Source organism: Rissa tridactyla, chromosome 16 (genome assembly GCF_028500815.1).
Source record: "Rissa tridactyla isolate bRisTri1 chromosome 16, bRisTri1.patW.cur.20221130, whole genome shotgun sequence".
NCBI classification, from domain to species: Eukaryota; Metazoa; Chordata; class Aves; order Charadriiformes; family Laridae; genus Rissa; species Rissa tridactyla.
This window is the reverse complement of record NC_071481.1, coordinates 3519834-3539688: the sequence shown is the minus strand read 5'-3', so window position 1 is coordinate 3539688 and position 19855 is coordinate 3519834. Positions and strand designations below refer to the sequence as shown.

Here is a 19855-nt window from a genome sequence, read left to right as displayed (position 1 = left end):
AAGTGTAAAGACACGAGATACATATTTTAGAGGTTAGTAGGATTTCTTTCTCTGGTCATATGAATTCTATCAAATTCATATGTTATTTGAAATTTATTTTTAATCAGAATCAGGCTTTTGTCTAAAGCTTTCCATGCTTTACAGTACTTAAAAATATTTTGATAAGATCGTGATTTTTCAGTACGTTGACAGGTATAGTGGCGAGCTACTCATTTCAGTTCTGCAGTCGCTAAAAACCTGAGCTGTCAGTTCCCACCTCAGGAAATAAAAAAATTTTGCTCATCATTAACTCAAACTTCATGTAAGCTTCTGTGGTGTGAGGTTATGATTGGGTGCATTTCCTAGAAATACTGTTGCTTACTCTATGCAAATCTGAATAATTTGATGGTCATAATAAAAACATGTAAACGGCTGATCTTGCAAATGTAACAGAAGAGCCTTTCGTATTCATTCCTGTCTGCTCAAGGCCTGTGGGGTTGGCAGAAAGAGGAAGCCGAGGTGGGAGGAAAAGACACAAATCAATGATTCCTAAGAGTTCCCATGATGCTTTTTAATACTAGTGATAAGTAGTAAGGCTAGTTTATGGTTAATACTGTGCCTGAGGACTCCATCGCTGTCTTGATACTTATGCAGGAATGAGCACATACCTCTTAAAAAGAAAAAAACCCAATATTAGAAACTGCTTCTAATGTGAAAATATTTGAGGTTAATTGCCTCCTCAGAGAGAACGCTTACATTGACACAGGAGTATCTTAAGAACATGGAATTCCACTGAAAGTTTAAAAGAAAGAATCTTAAGAATATAAAAACCTTTGTTTTTGAAGGTACTGCTGTGATTTCATGAGCTGTTGTTTGTCTTAACTTATGTAAGTGGTTCATAGAAAAAGCAGTGAAGTGAAACTTTGGCCATCAAAGTAGAGTAATGTTAGCGTTATAAATTTAACATACTTTTCAATTACTTTGCTGCCACCTTGGAGACATTTACTGTCTGTGCTTATATTCCTCTAGAACAATACACGTGCACCAAACAGGCATGGATGGAAGATTACTGTAAACAGGACAAAGAAGTGAATGTGATCAGTTCAGAAGACTGGATGGGTTCTTCGGTGGATCCACCATGTTTTGGGCAGAGTATGATACTCGTTAATCACTCTTTATTTGAAACAGTCCTCACATACACAGCCATCTGTCTAATGTATTACAAACTTAAGTATTTGGTCTTCACAGCATACAATGAATTGTTAGGGATATTTGGCAAAAAAAGACAAAAATGCTATTTTCCGTTCAATTGTATTAAATTCTTTAAAAACAAAAACCTTTCTGGCTACCTAGCTTTGAGTGAGAACTTTGCACTGCTAGTTCTGCTTCCCTTTTTTGTCACACTTTCTCAGTTAGTGAGTGACTATCCTGCCTAAGATGAAATGACAGTGTTGAGTTCAGGGGTTGTATAGTTCAGAGGTGATCTGTTTCTTTCTGTATCCCCAAAGACCTAAATGACTGAGTTTCTGGAAAAAAATACTGTTATAATCATGAAATAATTCTCTAAGTAATAGCTCTTGATATGTGGCAGGTCTTTTCAGCTTCTCTTCTCCCATTGTTAACTTCTGGCAGAAATTTTAGCAATTCAAATGCTGATTTAGTGTAAGCAAATGGGTAGAGACTCATACACTGATTGCATGATGCCAGCTGCCTGTATCGTTCCCGCTGCATGCTGGGGAAGAGTCTACCTGTGTTTGTGTGGTTTTTCTTACCTGCTAACTTTGTCTTTCCTGTCTGCCAGGCCTTCCTCTTGTCTACCTTAGAACTAGGAGCACAGCCAGTTTGACTAACCTAGAGCATCAGATCTATGCTAGAGGTACTGTATAGCAGAGACAGACAAAAAGGGATGTTTTCTTCTTTGGAAAGCTTTTGTGTATTAAATACTGTGTTGTATGTGTGACTTGCTGGTGGATTGGCATCTGTATTTTAAAAAAACAACCAAACAAAAAACGCAAAACCAAACAACGTAACAGCTACTTTGCTTTTAAGCTGCTTAATTTAGTATTTCATCCTGTCTTATGTGCCCCTCTGGGCCCTTCCGGAAAGACGGGAGAAGGATAACTAACACTACATAGGAAGACAGTCTTTTTGAGGAAGGTTATATGAATTGTTGACTATTCAGTGTCCCTTTTCTAGAGAGAAAATATAGTGTGATTAAAAATAGTGTAATAAAATCACAAGATTTTATTTTATATTCTAAAAATATCCAACAGTATGTTCAATATCCATACTTACGCTTGATTTGGGATGTATATTTAGCTACTTAAAACTAAGATGCCTTCAGAGGAACAATCTCTTTTCAATAAGCCTTAGGAAGTAAGGCATGCATCATAAATATCTTGTTAGTTTGTTTGGTTTATATTTCACAGTACAGTCTTTGGACAAAACCTTCCAGTTTAAAGTAAGATATTTTAATTTTTGGCATTATGGAAGAACAGAACAGCACACTTGATAAATATGTTGCCCCTGTAGAAAAGTTGCTGAATGGGAGGACAGGAAGCTTCTGTAAAACTACATCTGTGGCCCGTTCAGACTGCCCCTTGAAACATTTTCTCTGAGAGGCTGCAAACAAAAAAAACCACAAACCAAAATGGAAAACGATAGGAGGATTTCTTTTTCTGAGATATTCTTCAGGGTTTTTTGTTGTGAAAAAAAAGTCAACCAAACAACAAAGCCTCTTCATATTTATTGCTTGGCCGTTAGTGGCTGTCGCAACTAAATTACTAAATGAATTGTGAAAAAAAACCTCCTTGTAATGGTAGTCTTTATTTTCAGGCAGTAGTCTCAAAATGCAACTTTTACATTATGTTTTCTTTTGAAAATCAGGCCACAGTCCCAAAAATTCTTTTTTAAAAGTCTCAAAAAATAGATTGGCAATAGATTAAATCCCAGACTAAAAGTTCATTTGGCTTTTGGTCTGTAATTTTGTAGAACCTGGGCTAAGCCAAAGGATTGTATAAAGCCAAGCTCGACGCTAAAAAGATCATGTTATTTGCAGTTGGCAAAAATCAGAGTTTTCATTTTCAAGAATTTCATCTTCTTGCCATTTAATTGGAAAGAACTTTCTCTGGAAGCTTTAGGGAGATCAGATTTAAGTGTCCGCTGACAATGTAAGGTATGCAGGAATTAGTTGTCATTGATTTAGCAGAAAGTTGCATGCGATCGGTAACTCCTTCGGAAACTTCCCTACCCACCCCGCCTTACCCATTCTTGCCTCTCTCAACCTGCGCTTAAGTTATTCCTAGTCAGACACGCTTTGCGGTGGGATGAATGGGTCTTGGAACATCAAGTATTTGGACTTGATATAGGTCAGCCTTTGGAGTGACTGCAGAGAAATTCTGTGGAATGGATTTCATTTCTATTACCTTTTCTTTAAGCAGCTGATTTATTGTGTGCGCCTTCTTTCTACTTCTCTCATAAAAAAAGATGTATGTATTTAGGGAGCAGCCATTTATCTTCCTTACTATTTAAGTTGCTGGAATTCAACAGGGTTTTTTTTTTTCCTGTCCAAACACAGTAAGTATTTTCACAGATATGACGTATTGCAGTGTGGAAAATGAGAGTAACGCTCGTGTGCTTGGTAGTACTGCATCCTTGAAAAAAGTCAAACGTGGTAGATGAAGCTGCTTCTTCTGGGATTTTGCTGTCCCAGCATTTTCACAAAACCAGGTTACCTTTGGTTACTTTTGGTTGCATTCAAATTTTTTTTTCATACTTTGTTTTGGAAGGCTTTATCCTGTATTATTATAAGGAAAATATTTTTACTTGTTCAGTCTTTGAGGATAAAAGTCCCGTTTAAATGCGTTACTGGATAATCCTGTATTCGTTGTATTAAATAGAGCATAAAACTTAATTATAAGTGAATATGTGTTTAATACCTTATGAGCATTTGGATATATGTGAAAAGTTACTGGTTACATTTGGGTTTTTAGTTAGGTTCATTATAACTGGAGGCCTAATGTTTTTTAAGACTTGATATGACGAAACAAAAGAAGACGTAGATCCTGGAGGGGATGATGTAGGTGAAGACTTTGTACCATTTCTGTAATAGTTACAAATTTTTTTAATGTTTTAATAATCTGTTTTCCTGTTTTCTTCAGTCTGGTTTTCTTTAGTTAGTGCAGGTTGTGGTTCTCCAGCCATTGTGTCTCATCCCATGTTAGCACCCGATGAATGCTGCTCTCACAAGCATTTAGACAAATTTTTATTCTTTTTTTATAGCTGAAATGAAGACTCCAAAACGTAGGCAGCCGTTTGTCCCCTTTGCTCTAAGAAATCATACGGGATGCACTCTGTGGTTTGCTACCCTAACTACAACACCGACCCGGTAAGAAGCTGTTGTGGGATCCCTTTGACAATATTTGTCTGGCTTCTCTCACATGTCACCCCCTGTTGTTTTCAGGACTCTTGTGTTCTTGCAGAGAAGCATAGGCAACTCCCAGCCTTTCTTAGTCAAGAGCTTTTTCTTTGACAGTGAGATAGTTTTACCACTGAAAAAAAAAATATTTTTTTTTTTTTCTAGAGGCCCAAGAGAATTTGAAAACTGGTCAGATACATTCATGATGTGTATTTGTTTACTGCAGGCCTTCTGTAGACTGAGGGAGACTGAAAAGCACTCGCTACTTGCAGTAGTCACTTTGTCAGTAAAATAATGTGGTTCTCTTCACAGGGCAGCACTGTCGCACAGCGGGAGTCCAGGTGTTGTTCCTGAGGAAAATGGGACGTTGCTGGATGATACCCATAATGTCAGTGAATGGCAAGAAGTTATCACTGGGGAAGAGATTCCGTTTGAATTTGAAGCCAGAGGGAAGCTCAGACACAGGTGAAAGGACCAGGTTGTGAGATGGGTTTAGACACACTCATATATGGAGCACATAGGATCATGGTTGTGAGGGCACTAGTGGATGTTAAATAAAAAGTGGCTATTTTTTTAAATCTCCAGTTAATGTTTTGGTTTAAAACGTTTAAAATTCATGTATAGAGTGAAACTATCGGTTGTCTAATAAGCAGCATATATTGCTCTTAGTGGCAGACATTCCTAGGTGTGAGTTGGATCGTTATAAGCTTTTGGAAAGACTTGGGGGCCCCAACTACAGATCATATGTCCTTTATTCTAAAGGACTGAGTCGGGGGGGGTTGTTGACTGTTGAGCATAAGTGTAACCAGTGTTAAGAACTAGAAAAAAATTGTTAACTAGAAAAAAATGTTAAATAAAAGCATGTAGCATGCTTTTATTTTCACTTATATGACATAGTTGTACTTCTGTATGTTCATTAGGGAAGGCGGAACAATCGAACAGATACAAAATCAGGTCTATCTTTATCCATGAAATGGAAGAGCTCTTGAGACTTCTCTTTTTTTTAACACTTCAGTGAGATTCTTTATTCAGAATCCAGAGGATGTTCCTGGTTTGAAGTGTTGGCGTTTGCACTGTATAAAAATGCTTAATTGTAATTTTACTTGATCTAACCTGGTAGGAACACACACAATCTACGAATTCATCAGTTGCAAGTGAGAGTAAATGGCTGGGAAGAAGTCAGTCCCGTATCTGTAGACAAAGTTGGAACGTTTTTCCGATATGCTGCACCAGATAAGAACTCATCCTCTTCTACTGTAAGTTCTGATTTTGAGTGTTAGTTTTAATAGAATATGTAATTTGAGAGTAATGATGCCTCCAAGAGTTTGATCTTAAAGCAGCCGCTGGATAAGATTGTCCTCTTTCCAGTTAGCTTGGATTGGGAGAGTTCGGAGATGCTGGGTTCCTAACTGGCACTCTTATGCGTACCAAAACCACAAACATAGTAATCAGCAGTTAGTGTCTGCTTAGCAGCCAGAGCTTCCAGTGACAGAACTAACGTATTAGTGACAGTGTCATGGACGCGTGGAGATTGAGCTTTAAACCAGCACAGCATTTCAGCAGCTATTTTTATTTCTTCTGTTGCAGAAATGCTTTTCATGTGTTTAATTTACGGAAAGTAAACAACACTGGCAATTTCCTGTAAGCCTAGAGACTGTTGAAATATGTGGCTGCTTAGACAAAATATACTTGTCATGAAGGAAAAATGCAGTTGTAATAATCAGCAGGCTGGCAGTTGGTGGTTAGGTCTCAATGATGAAAATGATCTTGTGGATTTCAAAACCAGTGAAGTTTTGAGGCTAGCTACTGAAAATTGTTGAGCACTGGAGAAACTGAAGTTGAGATCTTTTTGGTATAAAACAGGATTAGAATTTAATTTCATGATACTACTGACAAGAGCCAGTAGTCTCTTATTTGAATAATTTCTGATGTTTTCATATTGAAATGTAAAAAGCATCATCTCTCTCTGTAATTTGATTCTTGAAGGAAAAGGATGCAAATTAATGAGAATTGCTGTTCAGGAACATCTTCTGTAGCTTTTCTCTTTTTTTTTTTTTTTTTAAAGCAAATCTTCTTACTTCAGCTTTGTTTCTTTTTAAAGCAGTATTACAAACAGGTTTTGCTAATATAGTTCTCATCTGTTTTCCAAGCTGTATTGAAGATCAGAAACACAAAGGGATGAAAGTATTTAGTTTATTTTTCCATAGTAATGTTCTGTATTGCAACTGAGAGTGATATCTTAAAAGTTGAACAACTTTAACTTTCATGTTTATTTTTCTCCCAGCTTGGAAGCCCAATAAGTAGAACAAATATAATACATCCACAAGTCTATGTGAGTATATATTTTAATTTTTTGAGAGCTATTTAAATAAGACAACTTGACAAGTGAACGGGCTTTTCCATCCCTCTTGAACCTTTTCAATAGAAAGGAAACAAAAGTCAAGCAAAAACCCCAAACTTTCAAATCAGAGCAAGTATTTAGCATGACTTATTGTTCCTCACCAATGCAAATGGTTGTTTGGAGGATGGGTCTTAAATTCCAGTATGTGAATTCCCGCATGTGAGCCAATATAAAATGTGGTTTTCAAGATCGAAGTGGCAATGACTTTGTGTAATGTAGGAGATAAAACACCACAGCAAAAGGGCAGCTAAGAGTGAAGAAACAGGAATATTTTAAGAAAGCTCCACCTTAGTTTTTAGTTTTGACAGATAGGAATTGTGAGTGACTGTTAATTATATGGGGCTTGAAATTCAAACTCCGTGAATTTTTTAAAAAATGTAATAGTGAGATAGCATACAAGTGTTCTTTTAGGATCTGTATTGCTCCTATTTGAACTTTCATCATTTTCAGAAAGATAACGGAGTTGGTAGTATTGAGAATTGCTTTTTCATCGTTAATTTTATTGGGTTTTGAGAAGGTACAGAATTATAAATCATTATTATGAAAACATATATACCTTAGGTGTTGTATGTTGTTGGACTCAGTTGGCAGGTTTTTACTCCAGCAGTTACTGCTTCAAAATTGAGGTGTCCCTCTTCTAGATACAATCATTACCTGAGCTTTTTAATGCTTTTAAATATCTTCCAGTTTTCTTCATTGCCTCCAGTTCGTGTGGTATTTGAAGTTACCATGGAAGGTAGCGCTCGGAAAGTGATAACAGTGCGCTCAGCCTTGATTGTGAAGAACAAGCTGGAAACACCAATGGAACTGAGACTAGATAGTCCTTCTGCTCCTGACAGTAAGTGGTGTATATGTTCCTTCTGTACTACGGGGAATCTTTAGCTTCCTCCCCAAGAAGATTCACTGCTGCCTGTAATGATTGACAGCAAAGTAGACCTCCCTGGGGGGAAATGGGTTATGCGAAGAAGAAAAGAGTTCGCAAGGTAAGCTAGAGAACCCAGGAGGATTTGTGCTCATTGTTCAGGTGAATGGGGAAAGCTGAGCCTCTGTAAAGACTGGATCTTTTTTCTGTATGTAGCATGTTGAATCTTTTAGCAGTAGTCTAGAAGGTTTCGGGTGTTAGTGTGCAAAAGTACAGTCTAGAAATGTAGTGATGCGCTGATAATGTTCCCAAAATGTAACAAAGTAGGGTTTTTTGAAATAAGCATTTTCACTAAATCATCCACGGAAAAAGAATTTGAATTCCGGCAAGTTTTCAGTCTGTTTCCAGTTTCAGGTTTACACAGCTACATGTGTCTGCTGCCAGATTGTTAACAGGGCTTAAAACAATGGGTTGGTGTTTGAGGCACATATAAAGTAGCTTGTGTTTTATGTTGAAACAAAACGTGTTTCTTCAAAAATTTGAGACTTTCTATTTGAAAATTTTATGCTTTTCGGTAAAGAGGCCTGTTTTGATATGTGTGTTTTCATCTCTGGTTGCAGAACCTGTAGTTCTTCCAGCAGTTATGCCAGGAGATTCCTTTGCTATTCCATTACATCTGACATCTTGGCGTTTGCAAGCCAGGCCAAAAGGAATGGGGGTCTTTTTCTGTAAAGCTCCAATTCATTGGACTAATGTTCAGAAGACAGCAGAAGTCAGTAGCAGCAAGCGAGAGTGTCATTCAATGGAGTCTGAAAATAGCCAATTTTTCAGGTAATTAAGACCTAATTATTTTTCTGTAATCTGTATTATCTTCTGATAAAGAAAGTAAGTAACAGGAAAGAAAATGCTTAGAAATTAAAGCTACTGCAATTTAATGGGATGTTTTGTTTGGTATCTGGAATAATGAGAAAGCATTGAAGTATAACTGCTCTATTTCTGCAGGGCTCCTTGAAGCCCCTTTGACAGTACCTATTAGCAAATGGCTGAGAATAAGCACACTATTAATATTTATTGTAGAAAAGAAAAGGTTAGGAAATAGAATGTGGATTTATGTTACATTATCTAGTCTGTCTCACTGAGAATGATGAGTGGTTTGCCATAGCGTGTTTGCAAATACTCATTCTTTGTCCTGGATGTCCTGTACTCTCTTCTAAGCTCTGAAATGTTGCGGCATAATGAGGACTTTATGGAATTTTGTGGTTATCTGATACGGTGGATTTAGGGATACTCTCAATTTAGGAAATACTAGAATAGAGATTATGGAAGTTGTTTCCGGAAATGACCTTTTTGTACTATGGAGTTACTGCCATGTGTCAGTTCCATAGCTCGTTTCTTAATATGCTGGTTTTGAATGTATCACAGGGAGGAAAATTAACAAATTATTTAAAATTAAGGTTTACTTACATTTTTACCTTAACTAATGAAAAACTGAAGTGACAAACAAGGGTATATCAACTGGTAGAAAGGAAACATTCAGCATTTATGTTCAAAGAAAATGGCTATAGTTTACTTTAATAGTTAAAATCTCTTTTTAGTAATAGTTGATGTTTCTGTGAGTTTATGGAAGTTGGTTTTAAAGTTGGTAATCTGTAAAAGCAATTTTCTGTTAGGTCTCTGAATGGACAGGTTTTTTTGAGTGACTAAATTAATTCTTTGATTAAAATCAGGAAACTCTGTTGTCTTGGTGTTAGGCATAAATACAAAATACTTTATAATCAAACTCCAAAGTGATTATGTGGAGAAAAATTCTAAGTGCTGGTTTTGCTGTTGGTCCGGAAGTTCCAGCCTATTGTGGGATTTAGTGCAATACACAAAGCCAGGCTCAATTATTCTGGCAAGTTCATTGACTTCTTCTCACGTGTATCTGCCTTCACAGGTTTTGTGTGGCTATAAAGAAGGAAAATTATCCGGATTACATGCCTTCCAGCATATTTTCTGACAGCGCTAAACAGATTTTCAGACAGCCTGGGCATACTATTTATCTCTTGCCAACGGTGGTAATCTGTAACTTGCTGCCTTGTGAACTCGAGTTCTACGTTAAAGGAATGCCAATTAGTGGGACGTTAAAACCTGGCAAAGAGGCAGCGTTGCACACAGCTGATACGTCTCAGAACATTGAGCTGGGTAAGGTTCTTTCTCAAATACCACTTTCTTATCCTCCTAGAGCAGTATCTCAATAGAACTGCTTCTTGTACAAGGAACTGTGGTGCAAGAACAGAAAAATTGTGGAGAAAATGTGGAGAGAATGGTGATGAAAAAGGGAATAAATCAAATAAGTTTCCAGCGTTTTGGGTGGTTTTGCTGTTTTCTTTCTGGCAGAAAAAGTTGGCGTTGAGAGTATGTATGGAATTATTCAAGACTGGCTGGCTGCCTGATGCCTAAAGCCGTAATTAGCCCTAAGCAGGCTTCTTTACAGAACTTTTTTTGCTGCTTGCAACTTAAATTGAGGCATTTCTTTATGAGGTCACAGGTTACTACAATGGACAGATTTAAAAATTTATCTGGGTAAGCTGTATGAAATATGCAGAAGAATAAAGCGATATGAAACACCAACCTGCACGCTTACCAGAAACTAATGTTTCTGTGTGGGTGACCTTTGGTTTTCTTTTGTTTTCGTAGGGATATTGCTAGAAAACTTCCCGATCTGCAAAGAGCTGTTGATTCCTCCTGGGACCCAAAACTATATGGTCCGGATGCGATTGTATGATGTCAACAAACGACTGTTAAATTTGACCATAAGGATTGTATGTCGTGCTGAAGGTTCTCTAAAAATACTAATTTTAGCACCATACTGGTTAATCAACAAAACAGGTAAGCATTTTCTTTCCTAGCTCTAATCATGAACTGGGAAATAAAGATTTCATGCAGTGTTTTGATTTGCTTTCTAGACAAATAGAGCTTTTAAACACTACTTAAGAGAAATTAAAGTTGCAGGATTTTTTAAATATTGTTTTTACGGCGCCAGCAGGAATTGTTTGATGAATGTTACAGCAGACATAACTTAGACAACTCAGTTGCTATATTGCAGATTTTCAAACATGAGCTATTGTACCTCTAAAGAAATCGACGTAGACTAGATCACTGTTAAAATCGTGGTTTTCAAAGACTGAAATGCCTTGAGAAAGCAACAGGTCTAAATTGCTGTTCTGTCTAACATCCACTGACGCTTGCAGAGCTACACGAACGCCTTTTCTGCAGGGACCAGACTCCATGGCTCGCAGCTGTTAAGCGGGTTAGATGAGAACGGGAGGGAGAATGCATGCAGACTAATTGCTAATATTACAACCGAAATACTTTAGGTTGTTCCTTAATTTGAAGTAGTTTTTACCATTCTTATTTTATTTTGTGCAAAGGTGAAGTGTAGTTTGACGCGCTGTTTTTTTGTACTTACTTAAAGGATTACCACTTATCTTCAGACAAGATAATGCAAAAACAGATGCTGCAGGTCAGTTTGAAGAGCACGAGCTTGCTAGAAGCCTCAGCCCACTTCTCTTCTGTTATGCTGATAAAGAACAGCCAAACTTGTAAGTAATACCACAAGAAGAGCAGACAGGAGGAACCTTACAAAGTATGAAAGTAATTCCCAGAGGACTGGGCGCTGATATATTAGTATGAATATCATGTAGGAAAAGTCTTTCCCTATTAAGATTACCTGTTACGTTATTAAATTTCTAGATACTAAAATAAGTGCATTGGATCTTTAGACGTTTCCTACTGAAAGCTCCTTGGTTGGGTAATTCTGGTGTGTCTGCAGGCTGCTTTGGGTTTATTTTGCGTGTTTCTCATGCTTCTTTGGTAAGAAAGTCAAAAACCTTTTTGAAGAGACTTACCGAGTTGTATAAATTACTTTGTTACCACTAAAAAAAAACCAAACCCCTAATCGTAAATTCTGAATGTTAATAGAGAATTAGTAGCAGTCACTTAGTAGGAAGTCCACATGCAGCAGAGCTATGAGGATTCTGATGTAAAAGGAAGTGGTGGGATTTTGGAAAGGAAACTTTTCAGCTACTTTAACTAGCGTCAAGTAGAGAACTTGCTTTTTCCATGAAAATTGGAAATAAGAACATGATTTAAAGCAAATTTATCTGAAATGTTCTGGGATATTTACTCAAATGAACAACAGTTAAATTTATCACAAAAATTTATTCTGACTTTTTCTTTTTTCTTTCAAAGAAAAAAGACACACAAATGTTGTCATGGTTAATCAGTCTGAAAATCACCAAGCCTTTTACAAGAAATGGTCACTGAATCTTGACCAGTATGTTAAAAGACCTTATGGCAGAAATGCAGGGTGAAGTAGTCAAGAATAGATTTATCATGGCTTCTAATGCTTCCGTATTAAAACACGGGTGTTCTCTTTGTATCTTGGTGTGTGTTTGATCATCAGTGCCGTGTTGATATCTGATCCTTCACTTAAATGAGTAAATCTTTGTGTTTTCCTCTTACCCTTAGATGTACGATGCGGGTTGGAAGAGGGATCCATCCTGAAGGCATGCCGGGCTGGTGCCAGGGTTTCTCCCTGGATGGTGGCAGTGGTGTCAGAGCCCTTAAAGTCATCCAGCACGGAAACCGGCCAGGCCTCATCTATAACATTGGTATGTGTTGGTAGGAGCATTTGAGAAATACTGTAGAACTTGGGAGGACATGATGTCAGTGGCATTTGTGACAGAACAGTTACAGCAGGGAAATATATGTTGTTAAAGGTTTTTGAAGGTCGAGAAAAACCAAACAGTATTCTGAGTATTATTAGGTCTTTACTTTGAATTTCATTAGCTTAGAAATCAATTTGCAGTTATTTTTTATTTTTACATTTCACCATTAAGTGTTAATAACTGCATTTACAAACTATTTCTGTGTCTTCATTCCCCCTGTATGTTACTTCTGAGTACATTTGAAATCCCACCGCCTTGCTGTCGTCGATTATTTGTGCCGTAACCCTTCAGCCGCGTGCTCCTTCTGTGGGTTTTGCTTTGTGGTGCCTCTGTAGGCTGATGTGGAGGAGTGTGACTTCTGGCTTCCTTGTGCTGCTAGGGTATATAAAATACAATTTCCTCAGAAGCTTTTAGTTTTTAATTAAGTGACAGTTTGAAAGTTACTCCAACATGATTTTTGAAGAATTTTTCATATGTTTAAAAGTGGGATAATTACTTGCATTGATTTTCTTGTGATTGGAAATAGTTGGGTTTTTTTATCTTCAGTGCTTATGATCTCTAAATTGTACTTGAGAAACAGAGGGTAACAGAGTGTGTAAAATTGTGTTTACTGTTTAAAATAATGTTTCAATTATTATGCAGTGGTGTGGCAGAAACAGCGCGCCTCAGGAACCCAAGGAAGAGAACTTCTGTTATGTGAAATATATTGTGGCAGATGTCTTTTGTTTTCTTTTGTAAATAATAGCTTTATTTTTAACTTGTTTTTATTACTAGGTATTGATGTTAAAAAAGGCAGAGGCCGTTACATTGATACATGCATGGTAACGTTTGCGCCCCGTTACCTATTAGATAATAAATCAACCTACAAGCTTGCCTTTGTTCAGCGGGAGTTTGCCAGAGGCCGGGTAAGATGCTTCCTTTTTGTTCCTTGTTATTACAATACCTGTAGTTAGGCACAGCATCTTCTAATCAAAAACCGCAAAAAAATTATACTTGAAAGTATCGTTGGCTGGTTACGAGGGTCTTTCTCGTTCTAGTACCAGCATCCACCTAACACAATAATTGCTGTGTTTGTATTTGAGAGGTATATAGGTTAATACTGTATTTTCTATTACTTATAGGATATGTATTTACCAATTTCTATTCCTAGGGAACATCCAATCCTGATGGCTACATCTCCACATTGCCGGGTTCCAGCGTCGTGTTCCACTGGCCACGGAACGATTATGATCAACTATTGTGTGTGAGACTAATGGATGTCCCAAACTGCGTGTGGTCTGGGGGCTTTGAGGTCAACAAAAATAACTCGTTCCATATTAATATGAGGTAGTATTATGTATAAATCTTCTGTAGAATACATCCATTTCTTGATAGAAGCAGCTGTTTAACACTTACACCTGTGGGTAACGCAAATGAGAAGCTCACCTATCTTGCACTTGTTTGTTCTTGTTCAGGGACACTCTGGGGAAGTGTTACTTCTTAAGAGTAGAAATTACTCTTCAAGGAGCCACCTACCGCGTTGCGTTCAGTGACACAGATCAGTTACCACCACCTTTCCGCATAGACAATTTTTCCAAGGTAAAAGAGGAAAAAACCACTTTTTTTTCTTTTAGGGAAAAAGGAAAGTAGGAGTTCTTTTATATTTGTTAGAAGAGGGAGCTGACTAGCTTGTGTAATGAAATAAAATGGAAGCGTGTGTAGCAAGAGGTATTTATTTATAATAATTGTAATTTTCTGATTAGTAAAAAGTGGTAGTCCTCAACTACTTCATCTTGTCCAAATAATAGCTCTAATATTGTGGCTGTCAGGTGTGCATTAAAAGTCTCTTACAAGGAAGAGAGTTAGTACTGATGAGAAAATTGTGCTAGGTGATAGTTTGTCATCTGTTCTGTGTTCTTTCAGCACTTGTAACCTGTAAAAAGGATTCGGGCTACAGCTGCCACTTCCTTTCTCTGTGTCTTTGGGTTTCCATGGCAGTGATTATAAAAATCAGAGAATTTACTTTGTGTGTTTTACAGTAACTTACTGCCTTGTGATCAGAGCAGGAGACAGAGCTCTTAATAATTACTAATTTTCATTCTGGATTTTGGTACTGAACTGTTAAAATAAAACTGAGCAAGTCTCCTAATTTTGATTAGGAGGGTTTGGGATGCTACCATGGGACTAAAGACATTTTGAACCATGGATGACAGATGAAAGCAAAGATGACATTTCTCGTCCCTTTGAGACTGTCTTGATTGAGACTCGAATGGAAGAAAATGCATATGAAGCCATTGGGGCGGGAGAGAAGTGATCCGAATGTGTTCCAGTGATCAGCTCCTGAAAAATGAAAAAATAATAGCAAAAAATCTGTCTCATTAACAACTTGTGTGAAACTAAATCCTCTTTCATAACTGTTACAGGTCCCAGTTGTTTTTAATCAGCATGGTGTTGTCGAGCCAAGACTGTACACTGAAGTGAAGCCCCTGACTTCTCTGGATTATGCGTGGGATGAACCTGTTCTACCGCCTTTTATAATGCTGACGGTTAAAGGGGCAGGCTCCTCCGAAATCGTCTGTAGCATGAATGACTTCCAAGACAGCAAGCAGCTTTTATATGAAAACTTCATTTATATTGCCGCTGCATACACTTTCTCAGGGTAATTCTTTATATATTGGATGAAAATATTTTGAGTGTTCATGGCGTTCTTTAGGCTTTACATTAATATTCTTCTAATGGTTGCCGTTTGAAAGTTGTTTCAAATGCAGCTAAACTTCTGTCCCCATTGTAGCTAGCAGAAGAAACGCCAAAATTCAGAAGCTGAGTCTGACAGCCAGTAAGCCACGTATCTTTCCTTGTTTGGTCGTGGTAACTTAGCTTTATAGGTGCATCTTGCCATTGGTTTTGTCACACAGTGAGAAAGATTTAGCATATGGCACCTGCTGTGACCCCCCTGTCTGATCTTAGAAGATATGGGATGTTTAAGGTCACATTTGGGGGCTTAATTTCATTTGGTGGATTAAGAACACCTGATGATAGGACATACCTATTTATGATGTGCCTGGGAATTTTCAACTTGCACTAGTTTATATGCGATTGAAATCAGCTGTGGGAGATTGATACATGCTTTGTTACTTTCCTCAATATGAGGTGGAAAACTTTCTTTGGAATTCATCTGCTTTGCCTGTGACGTTCCTAGTCACAGTGAGAAACTGAAGCCCTTTTTAAGAATGTACTAAACTGGCACCTTACACTGGTAATTTCAAAAATAACAAGAGGAAAAAAAGCCCAATATGTATTTTTGTCTGGTTGTCTATATCGAAAGCATAAGCTTCCTCAGTTGGATTTTGGTACGGATCTAATTCAGTCTACAGAAAAAGCAGCTACTCTGAATAAACATGATGATGTTTTCTTGGTGTTCTAGTTTACAGGAGCCAAGTGTAAGACCAGTTGCCTCGAATAAGGATGCTGCATACGCAGAGCTTGTCCTTGATGTTTCTCCAAAGACTCAACGAGTTGTACTGAAAAAGAAGGTACCAACACACATCGATTTTATTAAAATGCTGCTGCTATATGCTGAAGTAAAATCATATGCTGAGAGAAGGAAAAAATAAAAACATTTTCATGGTAACTTTTAAAGGGTGGAGACAGACCCCATTGAAAGCGAGAGGTTATTGCAATTCAGGTTGCTTGAATTACGGTGCTGCTTCCATGTAAGACTTTTATGGGGGTACGGGTGACAGAAAAGGGATTGGAATAAAAGTAGTGCAGAACATTGTAAATGCTTCTAAGACAACCAAGTGTTGCAATTGTATGTTGGATGTTCTAATGAAGTTACAGGGTAGGGCATGCTTCCTTTTTGGTTGTGTTATAAGCTAAGTCTTCTAGTTCTGGAGCTCTTAAGAAATGGAAACTGTATGTAAATATTGCTGAGATTAAAAAGAGCATGTAAATACACCTCTGCATCTAACAGTGCTAACATAGGATGCATATTCATTGAATATCAGTGTTGAATTAGAAGTTTTCATACAAACTAGTTCCCAATTCTAATTCACAGGGCTCTGAAGTTAAAAATATACAAGTCATTCCAAGGATTATAATTCAAAGCATCTGATAGCAAAACAGAACAGAAATATTTGCTTTGTAGTGCTGTCTTCATTTAAATGTTGAATTTTTGTGCAACAGGAGCCAGGAAAGCGATCCCAGCTTTGGAGGATGACGGGCGCGGGAATGCTTTGCCATGAAGGTTCTTCAGTTCCTCATAACCCCCATAAACCTTCTCCTCGGGCTGTGGACTCTTGTATGATTTTAGATATTGCAGGCCTGGCAGCTGTCACAGATAACAGGTATGGCAAATACAATTTCTCGGGAAGCCGATGTAGATTCTAACCATGTCTTTGAAAGCTTACTTAACGTGATATTCTCTGAATAAGGAAATAAATTATTCTGAAGGCATGTGGAAGAGCTAGATTTTATCCGCCTTTGTGAACAGACCTCATGATCACTTTTGTGACTTGGAAATGTTTTTAAAAGCCTGGCTAACATATTCTTAGCAGTAGATTGTCAAAAGAGCACTTCAGAAATGAGATTAGGAAAGTGAGTTTGAACAAAATTAGAGTAAGTGTTCACCACTAACATTTCTCAAGAGTCAAACTGCGAAGTTGGAATCTCTAAGTATTGGGCACACGCTAATTTTGTTGCAGGTACGAGCCCCTGATGTTGAGGAAGCCCGACCGACGGCGCAGTACTACCCAAACATGGAGTTTCCGTGATGGAAAGTTGACCTGTGGTATTCATGGACTTGTTGTCCAGGTCAGAACTGATTCCACGTGCAACTTGTTTTGTCTGTTGCTGCCATAGCTGACAGAATCATTTGGGCTTAGGAGTGAAATGAACTAAAAGCTTTGAGGCCAAAGTTCAGAAAACAGAGGAAACCAGACTTGTGCAAACACTGTGTGTAGTTTAAATTCATGTTTGAATGTTCTTATCAATTTTGAATAATTAAAATACTATTTCAAAAGTAAATGATTATAAAATTAATAGTAGATCATTGTTGAAAATGTGCAGTATAGTGATAAACAGGGCCTTGATAGTCTCAGACATACCAAATGTGACAATGCTGTAGATTGCGTCAGTTACGATCACTGACGAAACTCACGATTTACGTATAACCAGCACTTCCCAGAATCATGGTTCTAACATTTTAGTAATAAGAAATTTAAAAGCAGTTCAAACTGCTTGTTTTCTTTGTGTTCCAGGAAATCTGACTTGCAGACAGCTAACGCTTGGAAATTATTTGATAATTCTGCCTGCTGCTGTTCGAATTTGTAGTCACAGAAACCTGGATTGCTTTTACAAATTTTAGAATTAAATGTCAAAGAATTTTGATGCTCTTTTTTTTTTTTAAGTGTTTCAACCATATTTATCCATTGCTTACAAACAAATTTGAGTAAGTTATCCAGCATATTGTTGAAATAACAAAATATGTTTGTAATAAATAATATTATTTTATTACTTAGTCCCATGACGTTGCATTGATCATTTTGTGATCAAATTACAATAGCTTTGTAAGTTACTACTTGTCCGTTTGAAGCAACCAAAAAGCCCTGCGTTGCTTTTTTACGATGTTGACTCGTAAGGATTTACATTCTCATCTGCAGATGCAGAGTTCAGCTTTTCAAAAGCTTTCTATCATTTTGAAAATGTTTTCAGGAAGGACTTCCTATGCTCAGTCCTGATACGATAGCTGCCATTTCTCAACGTGCAGTGGGAATACTTAACTATTGATCTTGCCTGTTTCTTCTGGCTGCCAGGCAGATTAAACATGAGTTACCAGAAGATTTAGTAATATCAAGTAAAATGCTGCTGGACTGCTTTTCTTTTAGTACTGGAGAGTAAGAAACGTGGTCATTTCCCCCACACACAGACTACTCAGCCTGAGGTGGAGTCTCAGATGACTTTCTTCTACAGCTGTGTAAGGAGAGGAAAGTAAAATACATTTTTTAAATTAATGTATGTAAATAGTTATCTGAAGCCTTTACCTATTTTTTTTTCTTTCTTTACCCTTCTTTCTTTCTGCAGGCGAAGGGAGGAATACGAGGTCTTCATGATGGAGCAGAAGTTGTTCTTGGTCCTGACACTTCACTTGAACTTTTGGGGCCAGTTCCACCTGAACAGCAGTTCATAAACCAGAAGATGAGGCCTGGCTCGGGAGTTCTGGCCGTTAGAGTCATCCCGGATGGGCCAACTAGAGTTCTACAGGTGAAGGTCCCGCATTAACTAGGACCTAGTTTCATTATTTGCTTGTACTTGAAATACTTTTTCTGCGTTGCATCTCTAAATTCCTACAAAAAGTTAACTTCATAATGATATGAAGGGGGAGGGGAATAAAACAGAAATAATTGCAACAAAAGTTATCAGTGTACTTTATTTTTTAAAAAAACAATTTTATAAGGTAGGGCAATATAGCTGTTATTTATAAATAGGAAAGCGATCATTGTAGTAATTTATTTGTTTATCAGATAACAGATTTTAACCAACGTAGAAACGATCGTTTATCCGGTGAAGGAGATGAACTTCCAGTTACGGAACAAGATCTACGCAAGTTTAAAAATCCAGATACAGAGCAGGAATTAGAAGTAAGATACTACAACTACTATCTGTCTAATTTATGTATTATTTTCCTTTCTAGATTTTAGAGAAAGGTTTCGGGAGGGTTGTTCCTTAGCTTTTCCTCATTATGACCTCTTGTTATGAACTTGTAGATTTTCCTACTAAAACTCATTCTTAAAAGTTGGGTTTTTATGTCTTAAGACCTCTTCATTTGAAGACTAATTGTAAATGAGCTGTTCAGCCTCGCTGGAGAGGAGTCTGAAAAATAACTTCTTTGCAGACTTATGTATTCAGTATCACAGGGATTTTCAGTGTTGCTTTTTTTGTGGGTTTTTTTTTCCCCCACTTCAAATATTCTTCTCTCAGGTGCTTGTGAAACTGGAAGGTGGAATAGGATTGTCTTTGGTCAACAAAGTTCCTGAAGAGCTGATATTTGCAAGCCTCACAAGAATTAATGTCCACTACACGCAACTGTCAACAAGTCAGGTGCTAGAGCTCAGTGTGCAAGACATACAGGTATTTCCCATTTTGAAACAAATGGGTCTTCTGCGGGTTTTGTTGTCATAATAGGGTTGAAAAACATTTAGAGCTGTTACTACTAAGATTTCAATTCCTAAATGTAGAAGTTTTGATTAGTGTCAATGTTTCCTTTTTTTGTTGTTCTCTGCTTAGTAATATTTGAGACAATGATATGTTGTATTTCATCCCCCCCCAATTTCTGTTAGGCGATTTAGAATCTTTTTTGTTTTGAAAACAAGTCAGATCGAGATTTTTCTCCCTTCCTGGTTCTTTTTCATTACGTAACGAAAAGGCAGCCATTGAGAGCAGGAGTGCTAATGCTGGTAGTACCGCAGTATAAATCATAGAATCATAGATAAATGAAACAAATACAA

General features: G+C 37.4%; 1 protein-coding gene across 4 annotated transcripts in view; it reads left to right on the top strand.

Moving 5' to 3' along the window:
- The window catches only part of VPS13D (vacuolar protein sorting 13 homolog D), a 100884-nt gene that overhangs the window by 38111 nt on the left and 42918 nt on the right, over positions 1–19855 (top strand). For 2 of the 4 annotated variants that reach the window (XM_054222709.1, XM_054222708.1), the window contains exons 39-59: positions 1009–1131; positions 4261–4366; positions 4709–4861; positions 5517–5652; positions 6681–6728; positions 7485–7635; positions 8280–8490; positions 9596–9843; positions 10339–10530; positions 11117–11243; positions 12172–12314; positions 13146–13276; positions 13522–13697; positions 13826–13949; positions 14774–15009; positions 15775–15883; positions 16536–16696; positions 17054–17162; positions 18432–18611; positions 18872–18988; positions 19329–19478. In XM_054222709.1, coding sequence (XP_054078684.1) covers positions 1009–1131; positions 4261–4366; positions 4709–4861; positions 5517–5652; positions 6681–6728; positions 7485–7635; positions 8280–8490; positions 9596–9843; positions 10339–10530; positions 11117–11243; positions 12172–12314; positions 13146–13276; positions 13522–13697; positions 13826–13949; positions 14774–15009; positions 15775–15883; positions 16536–16696; positions 17054–17162; positions 18432–18611; positions 18872–18988; positions 19329–19478 — 3131 coding nt within the window. Of the gene's footprint in view, positions 1–1008; positions 1132–1780; positions 1856–4260; positions 4367–4708; positions 4862–5516; positions 5653–6680; positions 6729–7484; positions 7636–8279; positions 8491–9595; positions 9844–10338; positions 10531–11116; positions 11244–12171; positions 12315–13145; positions 13277–13521; positions 13698–13825; positions 13950–14773; positions 15010–15774; positions 15884–16535; positions 16697–17053; positions 17163–18431; positions 18612–18871; positions 18989–19328; positions 19479–19855 lie in introns of those variants that run through there. The other 2 variants (XM_054222713.1, XM_054222712.1) reach the window with 2 other exon arrangements.